General features: G+C 47.8%; 1 protein-coding gene across 1 annotated transcript in view; it reads right to left on the bottom strand.

Moving 5' to 3' along the window:
• Positions 1-15731, bottom strand: part of PITPNC1 (phosphatidylinositol transfer protein cytoplasmic 1) — a 321334-nt gene extending 305603 nt beyond the window's left edge. The window contains exon 1 of the mRNA XM_064369485.1: positions 15627-15731. Coding sequence (XP_064225555.1) covers positions 15627-15674 — 48 coding nt within the window. The 5' untranslated portion in view covers positions 15675-15731. The remainder of the gene's footprint in view (positions 1-15626) is intronic.
• Positions 15732-17914: the final 2183 nt, after the last annotated feature.

Below are 17914 nucleotides of genomic sequence, written 5' to 3'. Positions count from 1 at the left end.
TATGTTGCCTATGCTCATGCTGGTCTCAAACTCCTAGGCTCAAGCGATCCTCCCACCTTGACCTCCTAAAGTGATGGGATTACAGTCATGAGCACCGAGACTGGCCTTCTGTAACCTTTGTGGTGTAGATGTGTAATGTTTTGGTAACATTAAGGGTTTAAGAAACAGCTTTTGTCCCTGGTAGGAAAATGCTTCTCAGACTGGATTGAAACTCTGAAAAATTAACATTTTTCTAGATACTTTTTTGGACAGCGTCCATGACAAACTGCTCCTTGAAAGTGGCAGGACCATTGTACCACAAAATCTAATAAAGCCCAGGTCACTGCTATAGGGAGCTGAAAGCTCTATTCATAGACATCACTAAGAGAATTGACAAGAATGAAATGTTACACAGTTAACTTATTCATATGCCATTACACTGAATTAAGTTATATTTCTCTCTTGAGTTAAACATTTCTAAAATCCCAAAAACTAAGCTAACATTTTAACTAGTTTTCCTTACTCAGAAAAGGCGTATAAATAATATCTATTTCTACCTGCCACAGCACTGTCTTTAGTCAAATATTCTGTCTTCTACCTTAAAAGAACACTGGTCAGTGCCAACCCTGCTTGTTTGAAATGCATCTAAAATCAGTATTTTTCTACCTTAGTAAGTAATTCTGTTAAATGATGATACAGTAATATTTCTAAATTAGAGTTGCCAAGTACGTCGCTTGCTGCAAAGGTGAAGGTCACTAACTGAGTCATTAATGCTACCCACATACAGATATGGGTCCATGTTGTCATTTTCTTCCTTTAACAGAGGGCAGAATTCAGAAAAAATTCTAGTTAGCTCTCATTAAAGTTGATTGGGTTTGTTTCAAGAAATGATGAATGAGTTTAATGATAAGTAATATAACCAATCAAAAAAAAAAAACAACCAGACCAGATGCCTAGAGTAGTCAAATTCACAGAGACAGAAAGTAGCATGGTGGTCGCCAGGAACTTTGGGTTGGAGAAACAGGGATTTAGGGTTTAATGGATACAGGGTTTCAATTTTGCAAGATGAAAACGGTTCTGCAGATGGGTAATGGTGATGGTTGGACAGCAATGTAAATGTACCTAATGCTACTAAAACTGTATACTCAAAAAGGGTTAAGATGGCAAACTTTGCGTCATGTGAATTTTAATACGTTTTTCTTTTATTATTTTTTTTTCCTTTTTTGTTTTTTGTTGTTGTTGTTGAGGTGGAGTCTTGCTCTGGAGCCCAGGCTGGAGTGCAGTGGTGTGATCTCCAGTCACTGCAACCTCTGCCTCCTCGGTTCAAGCAATTCTCCTGCCTCAGCCTCCTGAGTAGCTAGGATTACAGGTGTGCGCCACCACATCCAGCTAACATTTTTGTATTTTTTAGTAGAAACAGGGATTCACCATGTTGGCCAGGCTGGTTTCCAACTCCTGACCTCAAGTAATCCCCCTGCCTTGACCTCCCAAAGTGCTAGGATTACAGGCGTAAGCCACTACACCTGGCCATTTTAACACATTTTTTTTAAAAACAATAAACATTAGGCCAGGTGTAGTGGCTCACGCCTGTAATCCCAGCACTTTGGGAGGCCGAGGTGGGTGTATCACGAGGTCAAGAGATCAAGACCATCCTGGCCAACATGGTGAAACCCTGTCTCTACTAAAACATACAAAAATTAGCTGGGCGTCGGGGCATGCACCTGTAGTCCCAGCTACTTGGGAGGCTGAGGCAGGAGAATTACTTGAACCCAGGAGGTGGAGATTGCAGTGAGCCAAGATTGAGCCACTGCACTCCAGCCTGGTGCCTGGCGACAGAGCAAGACTCTGTCTCAAAAAAAAAACAACAACAATAAACACTAATAATAAACTGACCAGGATATACACATCCAATTAAGTGCAGTCCCATTCAAATAGTGTCCTTTTAGGTAACAACATATTTATTTCAATAGTGCTGATACAAAGCAAAACATTTCTGAATCTCCCCTGCAGAACCTAAGGCAGGTTTTGGGGTGTTTTTTTTTTATTTTTAACATTCTTTATCATTTTGAATTTTGAAAAGTCTTTTAGAGTTCCATTTTCAAAATAATAACCATGTTAAATCTTAAAATATTTATTTCAGTTAGACGCAGTGGCTCACACCTATAATCCCAGCACTTTGGGAGGCCAAAGCCGGTAGATCACTTGAACTCGCGAGTTTGAGACAAGCCTGGGCAACATGGTGAGACCTGGTCTCTTAAAAAAAATTATTTTAGTCCACATGCAGTGTGACTATAAAAGAATAATGTTAATCTGCCTGTGTAGCTTAGAAACTGGATCTGGAGGCACTGCTAAGTAAAACTGAGCAGGGGGTTTTCAAGGCACAGGCATGTCAGATGGAAGGGTAAATACTTAACTCTGAATAGTACATTCTGATCATTTTTAATACCTTCCAATTTGCTTACCTCCAGAAGAATTTTAAGTTTTCAACAAAATGTGCCAAAGATATGGTGCAGCTTGTCTGTTCCCATTATTTTCAGATACTAATTTTGAGAAACTCACAGGTGCTCACGCGCTAACATCTCTGCTGATGATGCCTACGAAAGCCAAAGGTTTTTACTGCCATTAAAAGGAATAATTTCCAAGAGTGTAGGGGCGGTTCTCTTTTTAGAGCACGAACTACAAAAGGTATTTTCAAAGAGGAATATGATTCATTTATTAGAGTTAAAATGCAGAATGTCACTTGGTTTAATACTTGGGTAAAATTGATCATTTGATGGGAGATAAAATTTCTGGACCATTCTCTTCTCTTACTGGGACAGAACATCACCTTTCTCTAATTATTTCCTTTCATGATCCTGAAGGGTTATTTAATCTCTAAGAAATTGGATTTTTTTTGGCCGGGCACAGCGGCTCACTCCTGTAATCCCAACACTATGGGAGGCCAAGGTGAGCAGATCACCTGAGGTCAGGGATTTGAGACCAGCCTGGCCAGCATAGTGAAACTCTGTCTCTACTAAAAACATAAAAATTAGCCGGCACAGTGGTGGGTACCTGAAATCCCAGCTACTTAGGAGGCTGAGGCAGGAGAATCACTTGAAACTGGGAGGCGGAGGTTGCAGTGAGCTGAGATCACCCCGCTGCACACCAGCCTGGGCAACAGAGTGAGACTCCATCTCACCAATATATAAATACATAGTTATTTTCAACATAAAAACACACAAACTAATGCTCAGAAACACCTGGATCTGGCCTTAATACAGCAAATATAATTAGAACTGAGTGTGTGTGTGTGTGTGTGTGTGTGTGTGTAAAATGACATGGGAAACAGTCTTTGGAGATTAGTGGCTTAGATTAGGTACTTAAACAACATTATTAAAGGCTATCATCAAATTACATTTGTTTGGCCAATCTTATTTCTCTGAGTGATTCAGTCTAGAAAAGAAACAACACCCTAAAGATGGTCAGATATGATGCTAAAGGAATTAAAGAATGATGACTTTTTTCTTTGCTCAGGAATAAACAGAAATTCTAAAAAGCTAAACTTCACCCAAACTTAAAAAGATAAAGAAAAGAGGCTGGGCTTGGTGGCTCAGGCCTGTAATCCCAGCACTTTGGGAGGCCAAGGTGGGCGGATCACGAGGTCAAGAGATCAGACTATCCTGGCCAACATGGTGAAACTTGTCTCTAAAAAACAAAAACAAAACAAAACAAAACAAAACACAGGGCTGGGCACGGTGGCTCACGCCTGTAATCCCAGCACTTTGGGAGGCCAAGGCTGGTGGATCACGAGGTCAAGAGATGGAGACCATCCTGGTCAACATGGTGAAACCCCGTCTCTACTAAAAGTACAAAAAAAATTAGCTGGGCATGGTGGCGCGCGCCTGTAATCCCAGCTACTCCAGAGGCTGAGGCAGGAGAATTGCCTGAACCCAGGAGGCGGAGGTTGCGGTGAGCCGAGATCGCGCCATTGCACTCCAGCCTGGGTAACAAGAGCGAAACTCCGTCTCAAAAAAAAAAAAAAAAAAAAACCACCACAAGCCAAAAAAATTCATTAGATCAATCTGACCAAGAACTTACGTTGGCCACATGTTTAGATGCATGAGTCGACTTCCACTAACGTCCGATGAGGAGTTTTAAGAGAGGCCCCTTTTGTCAAAATGCTGGGAAATGAAAGAATGAGTCACTTTATCTTGATGTCAAAATCTTGGTGAGCTCTGGTTCAGTATTTCTAAGTCAACAAACAGTCTTGTAAAATGTGGCTCAGGCAGTCAGCCAGGAAGTGGTTGGTGACCCCAAACTCCTTCCTCCACTACAGTTTGCCAAGCCGGTGAACAAGACAGTGTGTCCCCTGCAGTGGGGCTCTCCTCTAGCAAATGCCACTTGGGAGATTTGCCCAGCAAAACCTGGTGTGATTTTTGCCATCCTAGACAGACACTATTGAGATGGGGTTTAAATAGCCAGTTAGCCACCGTCAGAATAAAGCCCTTGATGGGAAGAAGGCTTAAGGACATCTGCCAGACATACAAAGGACTTATGTGCCATGTGGAACCATCTCCTCCTGAATGTGTATTCTGGGATTTATTCAGCTAACACGTGATTTCCCATTCAATGCTCACAGAAAGCAGAGACATGCACCTGGAATCAGAGCCAGAACAATCCTGGGTTCCTCCCGGAGCTGGTTCTTCCACTCACGATAGCCACAGCCTCCAACCCCTTGTAGGGACTCCTAAGGATCCTTAGCTCTGACAACGAAGGTTCCCCGGACCCCTGCAGCCCTGTAGCTGGCCTTAGGGCACCTATTCAAGCCATGATTACTTTTTTTCCCTCTAAGTATCATGTCCTGACCTAAATTGCAGTCATTCTGGCTCAAATCTGGCAGATTTTTTTCCCACACTGCTGCAGAAGAGAACCTCCTTCCCTGGAAGGCTGTCTAAATTCAAGACAACCAGAGCCATCTCCTTAAGGACGGGGAAGGTAACCTTTCCATTTAGGCAGAATTCAAATTCAGCACTCTCTGCCTCTCAATGGTGCGCTCTCTCTCTCTCTCTCTCTCTCTCTCTCTCTCTGAACATGGGTATCTATTCTGCTCCAACAAATCTGTAAGCACTTTTCTTTCTCAAAAACAACTTTATTGAGATGTATTTTACATACCAATGCAGTGATTCCTGATACACTTACAGAGCTGTGTAACCATGGCCATCATCTATTTTTAAATGGCAATAAAACCTCTCCAGTGTCCTCGGGCCTAGGAGTTCCAAGAGGGCAGGGACCTACCTGCCTTGTTAGCCACTCCAGGCCCAGCACCCGGCACAGAGCAGGAGTTCAATAGAGTATCTGTGAATGGATGGTGTCCTGATGTCAGTCTGCAACTTCCATAGCCCTGTTTTCCAGATTCAAGAAATAACTACTTCTCTCTTCCACTGGAAACTGGATTCAGCTAATATCCCTAAGAGAGGCAGAATGGCCTCCAAGCTTCCCACTGACTGGTGAGCCCTTTTGGAAAAGAGTCGAGAAGTGAGAGACAGCACGTTGGAGAGATCTGAAGTTGCAGTAGAAGCTCTCCCGCTGGACTTGCAAGAGCAAACTGCCATGTTGTGGAGAGGGCCACATGGCAGGACATGGCAGGTGGCTTCTAGGAGCCAGCCTCTAACATAGACTGCAAGGAACCGCGTTCTGATTCTGCCAACAACGGTGTGAGCCCTGAAGACAACTCCAAGCTCCAGAAAGAAAGGCAGGCTGGCTGACACCTTGACGTCAGCCTTAGGAGACCCTGAGCAGAGAATCCAGCCATGCCATACCCAGACTTCTGAGCTACAGAATTTGTGCGCTAATAAATGCACGTTGTTTTAAGCCACTGAGTTTGTGATCTTTGTAACACAGCAATAGAAAACTAATATATGGCCAGGCACAGTGGCTTACTTTGGGAGGCCAAGGTGGGCAGATCATCTGAGGTCGGGAGTTCAAGACCAGTCTGACTAACATGGAGAAACCCCATTTCTACTAAAAATACAAAATTAGCTAGGCATGGTGGTGGGCACTTGTAATCCCAGCTACTCAGGAGGCTGAGGCAGGAGAATCACTTGAACCTGGGAGGCAGAGGTTGCAATGACCCGAGATCATGCCATTGTACTCCAGCCTGGGTGCAAGAGCAAGACTCCATCTCAAAAAAAAAATAAAAAAAATGAAAAAAAGAAAAGGAAAGAAAACTAATATACATCCTTTTCTGGGAGGCGGGAGGAAAGTAGTCTGATTACAATAACTCCTAGATATATACGACTGATTTCAAACTTCTCAGGGGTATCACTAAGAAATTTTTTTTTTTTTTTTTTTTTTTTTTTTTTTTTTTGAGACGGAGTTTCGCTCTTGATACCCAGGCTGGAGCGCAATGGCGCAATCTCGGCTCACCGCAATCTCCGCTTCCTGGGTTCAGGCAATTCTCCTGCCTCAGCCTCCTGAGTAGCTGGGACTACAGGCACGCGCCACCATGCCCAGCTAATTTTTTGTATTAGTAGAGACGGGGTTTCACCATGTTGACCAGGATGGTCTCGATCTCTTGACCTCGTGATCCACCCGCCTCGGCCTCCCAAAGTGCTGGGATTACAGGCTTGAGCCACCGCGCCCGGCCAAGAAATTTTTTAAATGAAGATGTTTTAAATACAAAAGAATCTCTAACTGGTAAAATTTCAAGCAGTATAAAATGTAAGTGAAAAAGTTTTAAATGATTTTTTAGGACATAGAGGATCAGGGTTCCTTAAAAGGTTTCCGTTTTTTTCAGCTTCCTATCCATTCTCTCAGCAAGTATTTACCAAGCGTGGACCCTAAGTTTAAGCACCAGAGCCATACTGTCTAATACGGCAGCCACAAGCCACTCATGTGCCTTGAGCACTGCCGGGTAGCCAGTGCAAATTAAGATGTGTGTCCACAGAAAACACACACCCGATTTCAAAGACTTAGTGTGAAAATAAATAAAAGATCATATCAGTGTTTTCTCATGTGGATTACATGTTGAAAAGATAATGACGGCAATAGATAACAAGTAAACACAGTAAGTACAAATTGCAATAAATGCTATGAAGGAATAAACAGGTGTGGAGAGGTAGATAATAGGGGAAATGATCAGGGAGAATATTAAAGGAAAGCTATTTTATTTTATGTTATTTATTTTATTTTGAGATGGAGTCTTGCTCTGTCACCCAGACTGGAGTATAGCCTGGATGTCAGCTCACTGCAACCTCCACCTCCCAGGTTCAAGCAATTCTCCTTCCTCAGTTTCCCGAGTAGCTGGGATTACAGGGGCGCTACCACCATTACCAGCTAATTTTTATATTTTTAGTAGAGACGGGGTTTCACCATGTTGGCCAGGCTGGTCTCGAACTCCCGACCTCTAGTGACCCATCCTCCTTAGCCTCCCAAAGTGCTGGGATTACAGGCGTAAACCACTGCACCCAGCCAAGGGAAAGCTATTTTAGACGGGGAAAGCTGCTGTAGATGGAGCGTCAGGAAAGACGATGCTAAGGGTGTGATGTTTCACTTATAAACCCACGAGTTTGGTATAAACTTTCAAGCTCTAACCCAGGACAGCAGCGGGGTTAGGAGCATGAAAGGGCGGTAAAAGGCAGGTTGGTCAATTGCAGGCCATCACACTGTTCTCTTCCCACTGGGTCCCATGTAAATGGCGCCCCCTGGCGGTGTGCAGCCTTGCGACCCTGTTCATTTGAATGGTTTGGATGCTATTTGTAAATTCCAGGTTGCATAGCACAAAAAGTAAAGCTTCCAAGATAGTTTTTCTAGACAACTTTACATTTTGCAGATATGATTAGTTTGTCCGTTTTAATATTTATAATATACTTGTGTCTCATCCTCCTTGTAACCTACAGGAAAAATTTTCACTTGGGAATACCACAAAATTCCTTATTTCTAGTCTGAAATTCTCCTTTTCCTCTCCCAGTGGGCTGAATTTGTTAGAGACATAAAAGCTTCTCGCTACAAGTTAGCTGATTTCTAGAACTCAGTCTGCTTCTCTGAACTGGGGCAAAAGTGTTACTTGTTTTCAAAAAAAGTTTTCAGACTTGCCTAACACTACAGACCTCCAGGCAACAGAAAGCAGGCCAAAGCCCCCAGGAGCCAGCCAGGGTGCTGCGGTCTCACTCAGGCCGCCAAAGCAATGAACCTAGACGTACTTTTCCAGTAATTACTGCTCCTGAAAACCACGTTTACTGCCTGTCATTGTGCATACACTTTTATATTTTTTAAAAACCTGAAACGTTGTGGTTCCCCCTCCCCATCCCATACGTACACATCTGTAGGAGAGGGGAAGCGCTTAAAGAATGTTTGAGGTTGAATGTTTAAAGTGTATCATCAATTTATTCTAGGCTGGGTGCAGTGGCTCACGCCTGTAATCCTAGCACTTTGGAAGGCTGAGGTGGGCAGATCACAAGGTCAGGAGTTTGAGACCAGCCTAGCCAACATGGTGAAACCCCATCTCTACTAAAAATACAAAAAAAAATTAGCTGGGCATGGTGGCAGGCACCTGTAATCCCAGCTACTCAGGAGGCTGAGGTAGGTTAATTGCTTGAAACCTGGGAGGTGGAGGTTGCAGTGAGTTGAGATACCACCACTGCACCCCAGCCTGGGTGACAAGAGCAAGAGGGAAGAGGGGAAAGGGGAGGGGGAAGAGGGGAGAAGGGAGAGGGGAGGGGAAAGAGGGGAGAGGGGAGGGAGGGAGGGGGGAGAGGGAAGAGGGGAGAGGGGAGAGGGGAGGGAGGGAGGGGGGAGAGGGAAGGGAGGAGAGGGGAGGGGGAGGGGGAAGAGGGGAGAGGGGAGAGGGGAGGGAGGAGAAAAAAGAAGGGAGAGGGGAGGGGGGAGAGGGGAGAGGGAAGGGGGGAGAGGGGAGGGGGAAAGGGGAGAGGGAAGGGAGGAGAGGGGAGAGGGGATGGGGAGAAGGGAGAGGGTAGAGAAGAGAAGGAAAGGGGAAAGGAAAAGAAAAAGGAAAGGAAAGGGAAAGGGAAGGGAAAAAACATTATTTTATTGTCTACAATAAATAATATTCTCCATTCACCTAAAACAGCCTTTCTGAAATGAGTATTAGTTACTTAGCTTTGGAATATCAGTCACACTTATGCAATCAGACAGAAGGTTTCTAAACTGACTTTTAAGAGCCTTAGGAACTTCCTCCATATCACAGTAAGAAAAGCAAAAGTTAACTGCTACCTACTTTATTATTTTTTTTTTTCGAGACAGAGTCTTGCTCTGTCGCTCAGGCTGGAGTGCAGTGGTGCGATCTCAGCTCACTGCAACCACCACCTCTCAGGTTCAAGCGATTCTCCTGCCTCAGCCTCCCAATCAGCTGGGACTATAGGCACACAGCTAATTTTTGTATTTTTAGTAGAGACAGGGTTTCACCATATTGGCCAGGCTGGTCTTAAATTCCTGACCTTGTGATCCACCTGCCTTGGCCTCCCAAAGTGCTGGGATTACAGGCATGAGCCACCGCGCCTGGCCAATTACTACCTACTTTTAACCAGGGTTTTGTTAACAATAGTTTGCATCCCTGCTCGCTGAATCTGTTTCCTGTGCCCGGTACTCCCACCCAAGTAACTGGGAAAATGCAGCCATGGACAGAGTCAATTTCACTGACCAGCCAGGAGGACAGCATCTGCTCCTTGTCTGTTCCATTAGTGTTGAAAGGTTTGCACAAACCTATTAACCCGCCCTCCTTTCCCTGTACCGGTTATGACAAAAAACGGAGCTTTGCAAGATAGCTGGGCAAACCTCCACTGTCCCCTGGCTGTGGAACAAGCCAAGGAAACTACCTGGATCACCTAGAAATCACACTCGTGACCCTGACCGTGGTCCCTTCTCAACAGAAAACTTAAATAACAACAACCTCAAAATCGTGCTCATTCTTGAGAAAACTTTTTATACAATTATCTTATTCAGAATAAGATTTTTATACCAGACAGAGGTACTGATGCCAACAGCAACCTTAAAATCTCTTCCTTTCAATAATTTCTGCCTTGGTCTGTTTGCAGATGCCTTTCAGGAAAATGGTGTGTGTTTTGTTGTTGTTTTGCTTGTTTGTTTGTTTGTTTTGAAACAGAGTCTGGCTCAGTCACCCAGGCTGAGGGCAGTGGTGCAATCTCGGCTCACTGCAGCCTCCGCCTCCTGGGTTCAAGCTATTCTCCCGCCTCAGCCTCCCGAGTAGCTGGGATTATAGGCGCGCACCATCACGGCTGGCTAATTTTTTGTATTTTAGTAGAGACGGGGTTTCACCATGTTACCCAGGCTGGTGGAAAACTCCTGTGCTCAGGCAATCCGCCCGCCTCAGCCTCCAAGTCTTGGGATTACAGGCGTGAGCCACCACGCCCAGCAACAATGGTTTAAAGCAGAGAACAAGGAGCACTGTTCGACATTTCGGCATCTCTATTCATGCCATTCCAGAGCCCATGCCACCCCTCATCCCAAATCCGTTCTCAGAAATGTGCGCAACAAAACTCTCCGGGGACCCTGAGGGAGCCTGGGTGAAGTGCACTGGTTCCGTGCCAGGGCAAAGAACAAAGAATACTCTGTATGAAAAAGCTGTTTTTCTTTTCTTTCCTTTCTCTTTTCTGGGAGAGGAGCGAAGTGTTTCTATTTTTCTGCATCGTGCACCAAATCCCTAAAGACCACAAATCAATCCCCAGAAGTACACACATTAATGTTAATGCAGTCAGAACAGGAACTGCTGAGCAAGAACTGTTAAACAGTAAAGAAAGCAATGAAAACAAAAGGATTCCTGCCTTAGATAACATTAGGAGCATCTCTTGCGAGACACTCATTTTACTAACAAGTACCTCTGGGGTGAGGGTGGCGGGTGCAGGGTGATCTTCAGACTGTGCTCCAAGGAGCCTCCTTGGTGAGCAGGTGACTCCCTGGGACCAAGGAGTGGCTGGGGGAGGAGGTGGGTCACCCTTCCAGTAGGTTCCAATGGGGCTATCCTGTGTGTCCCGCTAAGTAGACACAAAGTCAGAGTCCCCAGCCACCTTCAGCTAGAGACTAGAACCACTGTACTTGCTTTACACATGGGTCCTCGGGAGAATATTTTCTTCCAGCAAGGAATCCCAGAGGAGGGAGAATCCCATACAATAGAATCACCTTGAGGCTTAAATCAGACCTGGTTCTAGCCTAGAGTTTCTTATGAGGTAGACAACTTAACTGCACCTTCTACAGGTCTAGACTTCGTTATAAAATAAAATGGCTTGATTATAAATCATCTCCAATAGTCCTTTTTTTTTTTTTTTTTTTTGAGATGGAGTTTTGCTCTTGTTACCCAGGCTGGAGTGCAATGGCGCGATCTCCGCTCACCGCAATCTCCGCCTCCTGGGTTCAGGCAATTCTCCTATCTCAGCCTCCTGAGTAGCTGGGATTACAGGCACGCGCCACAATGCCCAGCTAATTTTTTGTATTTTTAGTAGAGACGGGGTTTCACCATGTTGACCAGGATGGTCTCGATCTCTTGACCTCGTGATCCACCCGCCTCGGCCTCCCAAAGTGCTGGGATTACAGGCGTGAGCCACCACGCCCGGCTTCAATAGTCCTTTTAAGTTTGAAACTCTAGAATCGGCTGGGCGCGGTGGTCCCAGCACATTGGGAGGCCAAGGCGGGACGATCACCTGAAAAGCCTGGCCAACATGGCGGAACCCCGTCGCTACAAAAATTAGCCAGGCATGGTGCTGGTGGTGGGCACCTGTAATCCCAGCTACTTGGGAAGCTGAGGCAGGAGAATTGCTTGAATCAGGGAGGCAGAGGTTGCAGTGAGTTGAGATCATGCCACTGCATTCCAGCCTGGGCAACAGAGTGAGATTCCATCTCAAAAAAACAACCAAACAAACAAACAAAAACTCTAGAATCTATGTCACCAAGTGTTTCAAATGAAGATAATAACAACTGTCTCTGGATAGCAACTCTCAGTTCTCAGAAACTTTTCCTGTTCAAACTTTCCAACAGACTTATATTGAGTTCAGAGGCCACTACCTTGAACACAAACGAGGGATTAATTTTTAATTAGAATTTATGGAATGTTACTTCTATTAATTCTTTACTCTGAAATTAACATCTAACACACACACACACACACACACACACACACATACACTGAAAACCCTACCAACACTCTAATCTAGACCGCAGTTCAGTTTTATTTTCTTGATCTCCCAGAGCTGTTCTTTCTTCCTGGAACCAGGCAACATTTTCTGTGTTAAAATAAGGCTAGAGAAATAGAAGCCAGTGCCATCTATAGCAAGTCAAAAGGCCTCTGATTTTTCATGTAGTTGATAGTGCTGACTTGATCTGTTTTCAAGAAATGTTTTTCCTGTTGCTGGATTAAATACTAGTGACAGGCAAAAGCAGAGTAAGGAAAAACAAATGGGTTTCACCAAGCTTTCCTTCTGGCTTGGCTATTAACCAGCTGCGTGGCCTGGAGCACATTACCTAACCTTTCTGAATCTCAATGTATTCATCTGCAAAATATGGATAATAACACACCAGCGCCACTAATGCTCCTTTGCCGCCGCCATCAGAGGGTTAAATGAGAGACAAAGGGTAAGGCCAGGCCCAGGAGCAGGCAAAGTGTTGGTTCTCTCGCTGACTCTCCAAAGCGCGAGCGTTGGCTTCATTTTCAAAAGTATGGACACCGCTACCCATGAACTCTGGTGGTTAAACAGAAACAAGTTCCAGAGGTTCCTCGTAGGTTGAATCAGGTCCAGAGCCACCCAAGAGTCGAAGCAAAAGTGAAGCTCCCAGGCCGGGTGCAATTGCTCATGCCTGTAATCCCAGCACTTTAAGAGGCCGAGGCAGGAGGACACCCGAGCCCAGAGTTCAAGACCAATCTGGACAACATAGCCAGTCCCTGTCTCTACAAAAAGTAAACAAATTAGCCGGGTTGGTGGCACACGCCTGTTGTTCCAGCTACTCAGGAGGCTGAGGTGGGAGGATCACTTGAGCCCAGGAGATGGAGGCTGCAGTGAGTCAGGATCACACCACTGCACTCCAGCCTGGGTGACAGGGCAAGACCCTGTCTCAGAAAAAAAAAAAAAAGGAAGAAGAAAAAGAAAAGTCAGGCTTCCAAAGCCTGACTAAACATCTTACCTAAACATCTTCTTTGAAGAAACCCAAGTTGTTTCCTAGTTTTCAATGTTAAGCTCAGTGGAAAAGGAGATGATGGAGATGGTGGGATTTACTGTCAGTTCAGACACTAGGGGTTTAACAGCTGGCAAACTAGGCCTCATTTCTTCAGCCATCATCAGATTTAGCTAATCTGAATTCTTCTAATTGGAAATATCTATTAATCTAAATTGCCCTCCTGCTTCTCTGACAAAAAAAAAAAAATGACCTCAGAATATGAACCTTACAAAAACTGAATCATACATTAGCCCAAATGAATTATACAATGAAGAATTTATATAATTATAGTACAGGCGGAGTCTAATGAGTCTGATTATGTTGGCCAATTAAAGGAAGGGTCAGCTGGGCGAGGTGGCTCATGCCTACAATCCCAGCACTTTAGGAGGCTGAGGCGGGCAGATCATCTGAGGTCAGGAGTTCGAGACCAGCTCAGACAACATGGCAAAACTCCACCTCTACTAAAAATACAAAAATTAGCCGGACATGGTGGTGCATGCCTGTAATCCTAGCTAGTCAGGAGGCTGAGGCAGGAGAATCGCTTGAACCTGGGAGGTGGAGGTTGCAGTGAGCAGAGATGGAGCCATTGCACTCCAGCCTGGGCAACAACAGCGAAACTCCATCTCACAAAAAAGAAAGAAAGAAAGGGCCTCCACCTATATCACTCAAATATAATTACCCCACGGTGTACCTGTGGGTATTTCTGTGCAAAAATAGAATGGGAAAAACATCTGCCTGAGTGTTTCAGAAAGCCTGAAAAGGGAGCCAACTAGGATAAAGAGATTTTGTAGGTAGTAGAGAAGATTCTAGAACTGATTCTTTTCTTGATTATTACTTGCAATTTTCTGTGTATTTCACGCAGTCCCAGCATTGCTCCTAGAGTCCTAACTCCTACCAAAAAACAAGGTCACGAGGAGATAGAGTAGACGGATCCACGCCTCCGAGCTGAACTACTCCAGCTCAGCTGCCTACAAGGTGGAAAGATCTCCACCTTTTCTGGAAAGACTCCTATACACCAGTCCCATTCATTTGCCTTTCTCTTTCTCCACAAAGCTATGTGCTGCCTCTCCACGTTCAAGGTCGGATACAACTCGAATGTCTGCCTACCCACCTGGCATCCACCCTTCCCGACCCTGCTTAAATGCTGCCTCCTCAAATGCCAAGGAACTCCAAAACTCGGTTGATCATTCTGGTGGGAGCTGATCTCTCCCTCCTTGGCAGCCTGCGTCCCCGTGATACGTTTTGTAAACTGGTAGCTACTTTGATCTTGTCTTGGAATGTACTTCGGTCTTGCCTTAACCGTTGGTCCAGATGGCAAATCCAGACATCCCCTGTGAGTGAGCTCAGCCACGTTCTCAGTTGGGTGTCTTTTTCTCCCCAAAGCACATCGCCCCTCTCACCAAGTAGTGGCTCAATGACATATCTGATAGTTTCAAGGCACCGGATTTAAATATAAAGACTGTTTGGGTCGCTGATTTCATGTGTGTTGCCATATTAAACCACCCTAGTGAGTTTCACGTGGGCTTGCTTGGCTTTAGGCTCCCTGGCTGTCCCTGGACAGAGACGCTCAGCAGTCGTGAAATCACCACAAAGGTGGGGAGGAAGAAGGGGAAGAAAGGGAAGCCGGGGCTGGAATAATCCTCTCTGAGTCACCACTTCCTGAATGCCGGAGCTCGCAGCTTCGCAGGATCGGGAGAAGGGCAGCAGAGCCGCGAGTGGAGGACGAGCCCCCGCCCCGCGCCCCGAGCCCCGAGCCCCACGCCCCCAGCCGGCAGCCGCGGCCCCGGCACCACGTGCTGGAGCGCCCTCCTGTGGCCGCGCCGCAGGCCCCGCCGCTCTCGGCTCGCGGGCCCACCAAGCTCCCCGCGGCGGAAGAAACAAGAGACGCAGAAAGTTTCCGAGCTAGGCGGTTTGCGAAAGGACGGAGCCGTGTCTGGGAGCCTCGATGGGCTGACGTGCCGGGAGCTGCGCCCAAGCCCGCGGCAACGGCGAGAAGTCGGACCCGGAAAATCTCCCCCTAGAGCTCCGAGGTGCCCCACGCGGGGCTCGGGACTTGCAGATCCCGAGGGCGCAGGGCTTCTGCTCGCACCCCGACCTGACCGCAGAGGGGAGTCTGGGCCCACTGCCAGGACGGGGTGCCCCCCGCACCCCAGCTACAGCGCGCGCTGGGGGCCCTTGGGTTTGCTTTATTCATTTTCTTATTTGGAGGGAGGGGGCGCACCCACTCCTTTTGGCTCATTGTGATCCCAACAGTCTGGATTCTGGGCGCCCCCAAAGAGCCCGCCCGGAGTCCGCCGCCCCACCCAGCGCCGCCCTCCCCCCCTAGGGTGACAAGTGGAAGCCGCAAATGCCCCCCCTTGTCTCCTCCAGCCTTCGGGCTTGCGAGGTACGGTCCACCTGGGTTTCCTGCCGCCCGCCGGGGCTCGCGGGCCGGGAGGCGGCGGCGGGGATCCCGGAGCGGGCGAGGCCGAGCCGGGCGCGGCGCTTACCTCGTCCACGGTGAGCGGCATGCAGATCCGGTACTCCTTCAGCAGCATGGTCCTGCCGGCCGCGGACCCCCGAGGCGGGAAGCGGGGGGCGCTCCCCAGACCAGCAAGGCTGCCGCCCAGGCGCAGGGCAGGGCGCCCGGAGCCCGGCGCTCGGAGCCGGCGGGCGAAGCAGCCCCCGCGGCGCGCTCAGCTCCTGGCTTCCTCCTCTCCGCCCCGGAGCATGTCAGGGTTTGGGTCCGGGTGTTCGCGGCTCCCCCGCCTCCTCCGTCGCCGAGGCCGGTGCTCCTGGAACGCGGTGTTGCAAAGTCAGGCAGCAGGGAGACCCGCTGGGGACGGCTCTGCTCCTCAGCCCGAGGTGGTAGGAGCGGCCGCCAGATCAGGACATGCCCGGCAGCGGGCGAGGGAGGAAAAAAAGAGAGGTTCCCAAATATCAAAACGAATGCACAAAAGTCTCCCGCTCGATCCGCCCCCGAAAGCAGACGGGAACCTGGCGACCCCCTCCTCCGGCGGGTCTGCCCGAGGCTAATGTCACCAGGAACACATCGCAGCCGGAGCCGGAGATGCTGACTTTCCAGACAAAGGCTCGATCGGCTTCTCTCCGCGGGCGGTAAACAAGATTTCCTGCTCTTTTTAGGGCCAGTCCCCGCGCCGCTCCGGGGCTCGGCTCGGGGAGAAAAGGGAAGCCGCCGCCGCCGCCGCTCGGCTCTGTCCGCCTGGGGCCCCGGGCGCCTCCAACCTCGGCTCGCGGCTGCCAGGGGCGGGCGGGAGGAAGCTGGCGCCTTCCGCGCGCGTCCCCTCCCCCGAGTCCCTCGGCTCCCCGGGCGCCGTGCGTGCCCGCGAGTTTGCAGCCACCTCGCCGGGGCCGGAGCGTCCGCGCCGATGCAGTGTGCCTGGGGCCGGGAGGTGGGTGCGGGAGGAGCGAGCGCGAGCGAGGCTGACATCAGCAGCGGCCGCGGCGGGGAGGGTAGCCCCATCCGGCCAATGGGGAAATGGCAAAGAATGTGGAGGATTTAAACAAAACAGCATGTCTCTGCCAGACGGCGGGGCTGCTGGGGAGCGGAGCCCGGCGGGCGCTGGGGAGGCTCGGGCAGAGGGGCTTCCCTCGGCTCCTTTGCCTTCTGAATCCGCTCTCCAATGTGCTCTGAGTGCCACCGTGCTCCGTGCAGCCCCTCTGGGCAGTTTCTGGTCCCCTAACTCTAGGGACAAGTCACCAATGCCCACCACCTATTTGGGGTCCAGTCAGCAGGTCCAGGGCTGGAGAGGCAATGGGTGGGATTTGGGAGCCCGAGAACAAACCCTTACCTAGTTTCAGAGGAAAGATCCTGGAAAACTGGGAAGTGCAGCCGTGTGAATGGAAATGAAGTACAAAGAGGGGGAAGGAACAACCAGAGAGAACAGGAACCCCACGTAGCCTGTTACCTCGCCTGGCCCGGCTCTGCAATCTTTCTGCAGATTGTGCAGGCTCCGCACAGCAGAAAGAAAGAGAAGGTTTTTGGATCCGCACTCCTAAGTTCAAAAAGTCACAGTGAAATGTCAATGAAAATGCCTGGGGTGTTGCTATTTCATCCATATTAAACAGATCCCTCATTTTAACCACAAGAAGCACATTCTTCAGTTACTCAGGAAGCAGCATGGAACTGCTGAAGCCTGTTTTTCATTTGTCTGGTATTTTTCAACTTGTTTTTCTGAAAAGTTGCCGGATGAAAAATACATCAGTTGCCTGTATGAGAATAACCTGCAAGCGTTATCTTTTCTCCGAAAAATCTTCACACTCTGAAGTCCTGAGGCTAGAGCTTGGATGGGGATACCGATGCTTCAATATAGTATTTTGAATTGTGATTAATAAGTAATTAACCAATATGATGACGATGGGCTTGTGGCAAAAGTCATCCAGAGGGCTGGAGAGAATTTATAACTGTGTGAACTGATACAGACCTTGCTAGGAAAATGATACCCTATATCCAGCTTATATTTTAGTGGAAACTATTTTCCAGATAAATGCTTTCCAGAGTTGGCTCAGAAATATTCACAGCAACTAATTAAAGCTAAACCAAATTCCTCGAGGTGGAAAATCTAAATCTGACGCTGCAGTGTTGAATAATAACACATTGAAAGTCTGTGATATGGAAAGAAACTCAAGCTGTTTTTTCTTTTTTTTTTTTACTTCTTACTTGAAAACAAGTGGAAGACCTAATAATCTTCCCGGAGGCAGGAAGGCAAGGGATTGGCTAGCCACACATACGCATGCACGTAGGACATCGGGATGTGTAGGCTGGGTTCCTGGTTCC

Source organism: Aotus nancymaae, unplaced genomic scaffold (genome assembly GCF_030222135.1).
Source record: "Aotus nancymaae isolate 86718 unplaced genomic scaffold, 86718_ANA_hifiasm-v0.15.2.pri h1tg000089l, whole genome shotgun sequence".
NCBI lineage: Eukaryota > Metazoa > Chordata > Mammalia > Primates > Aotidae > Aotus > Aotus nancymaae.
This window is presented reverse-complemented; position numbering and strand designations above follow the sequence as displayed.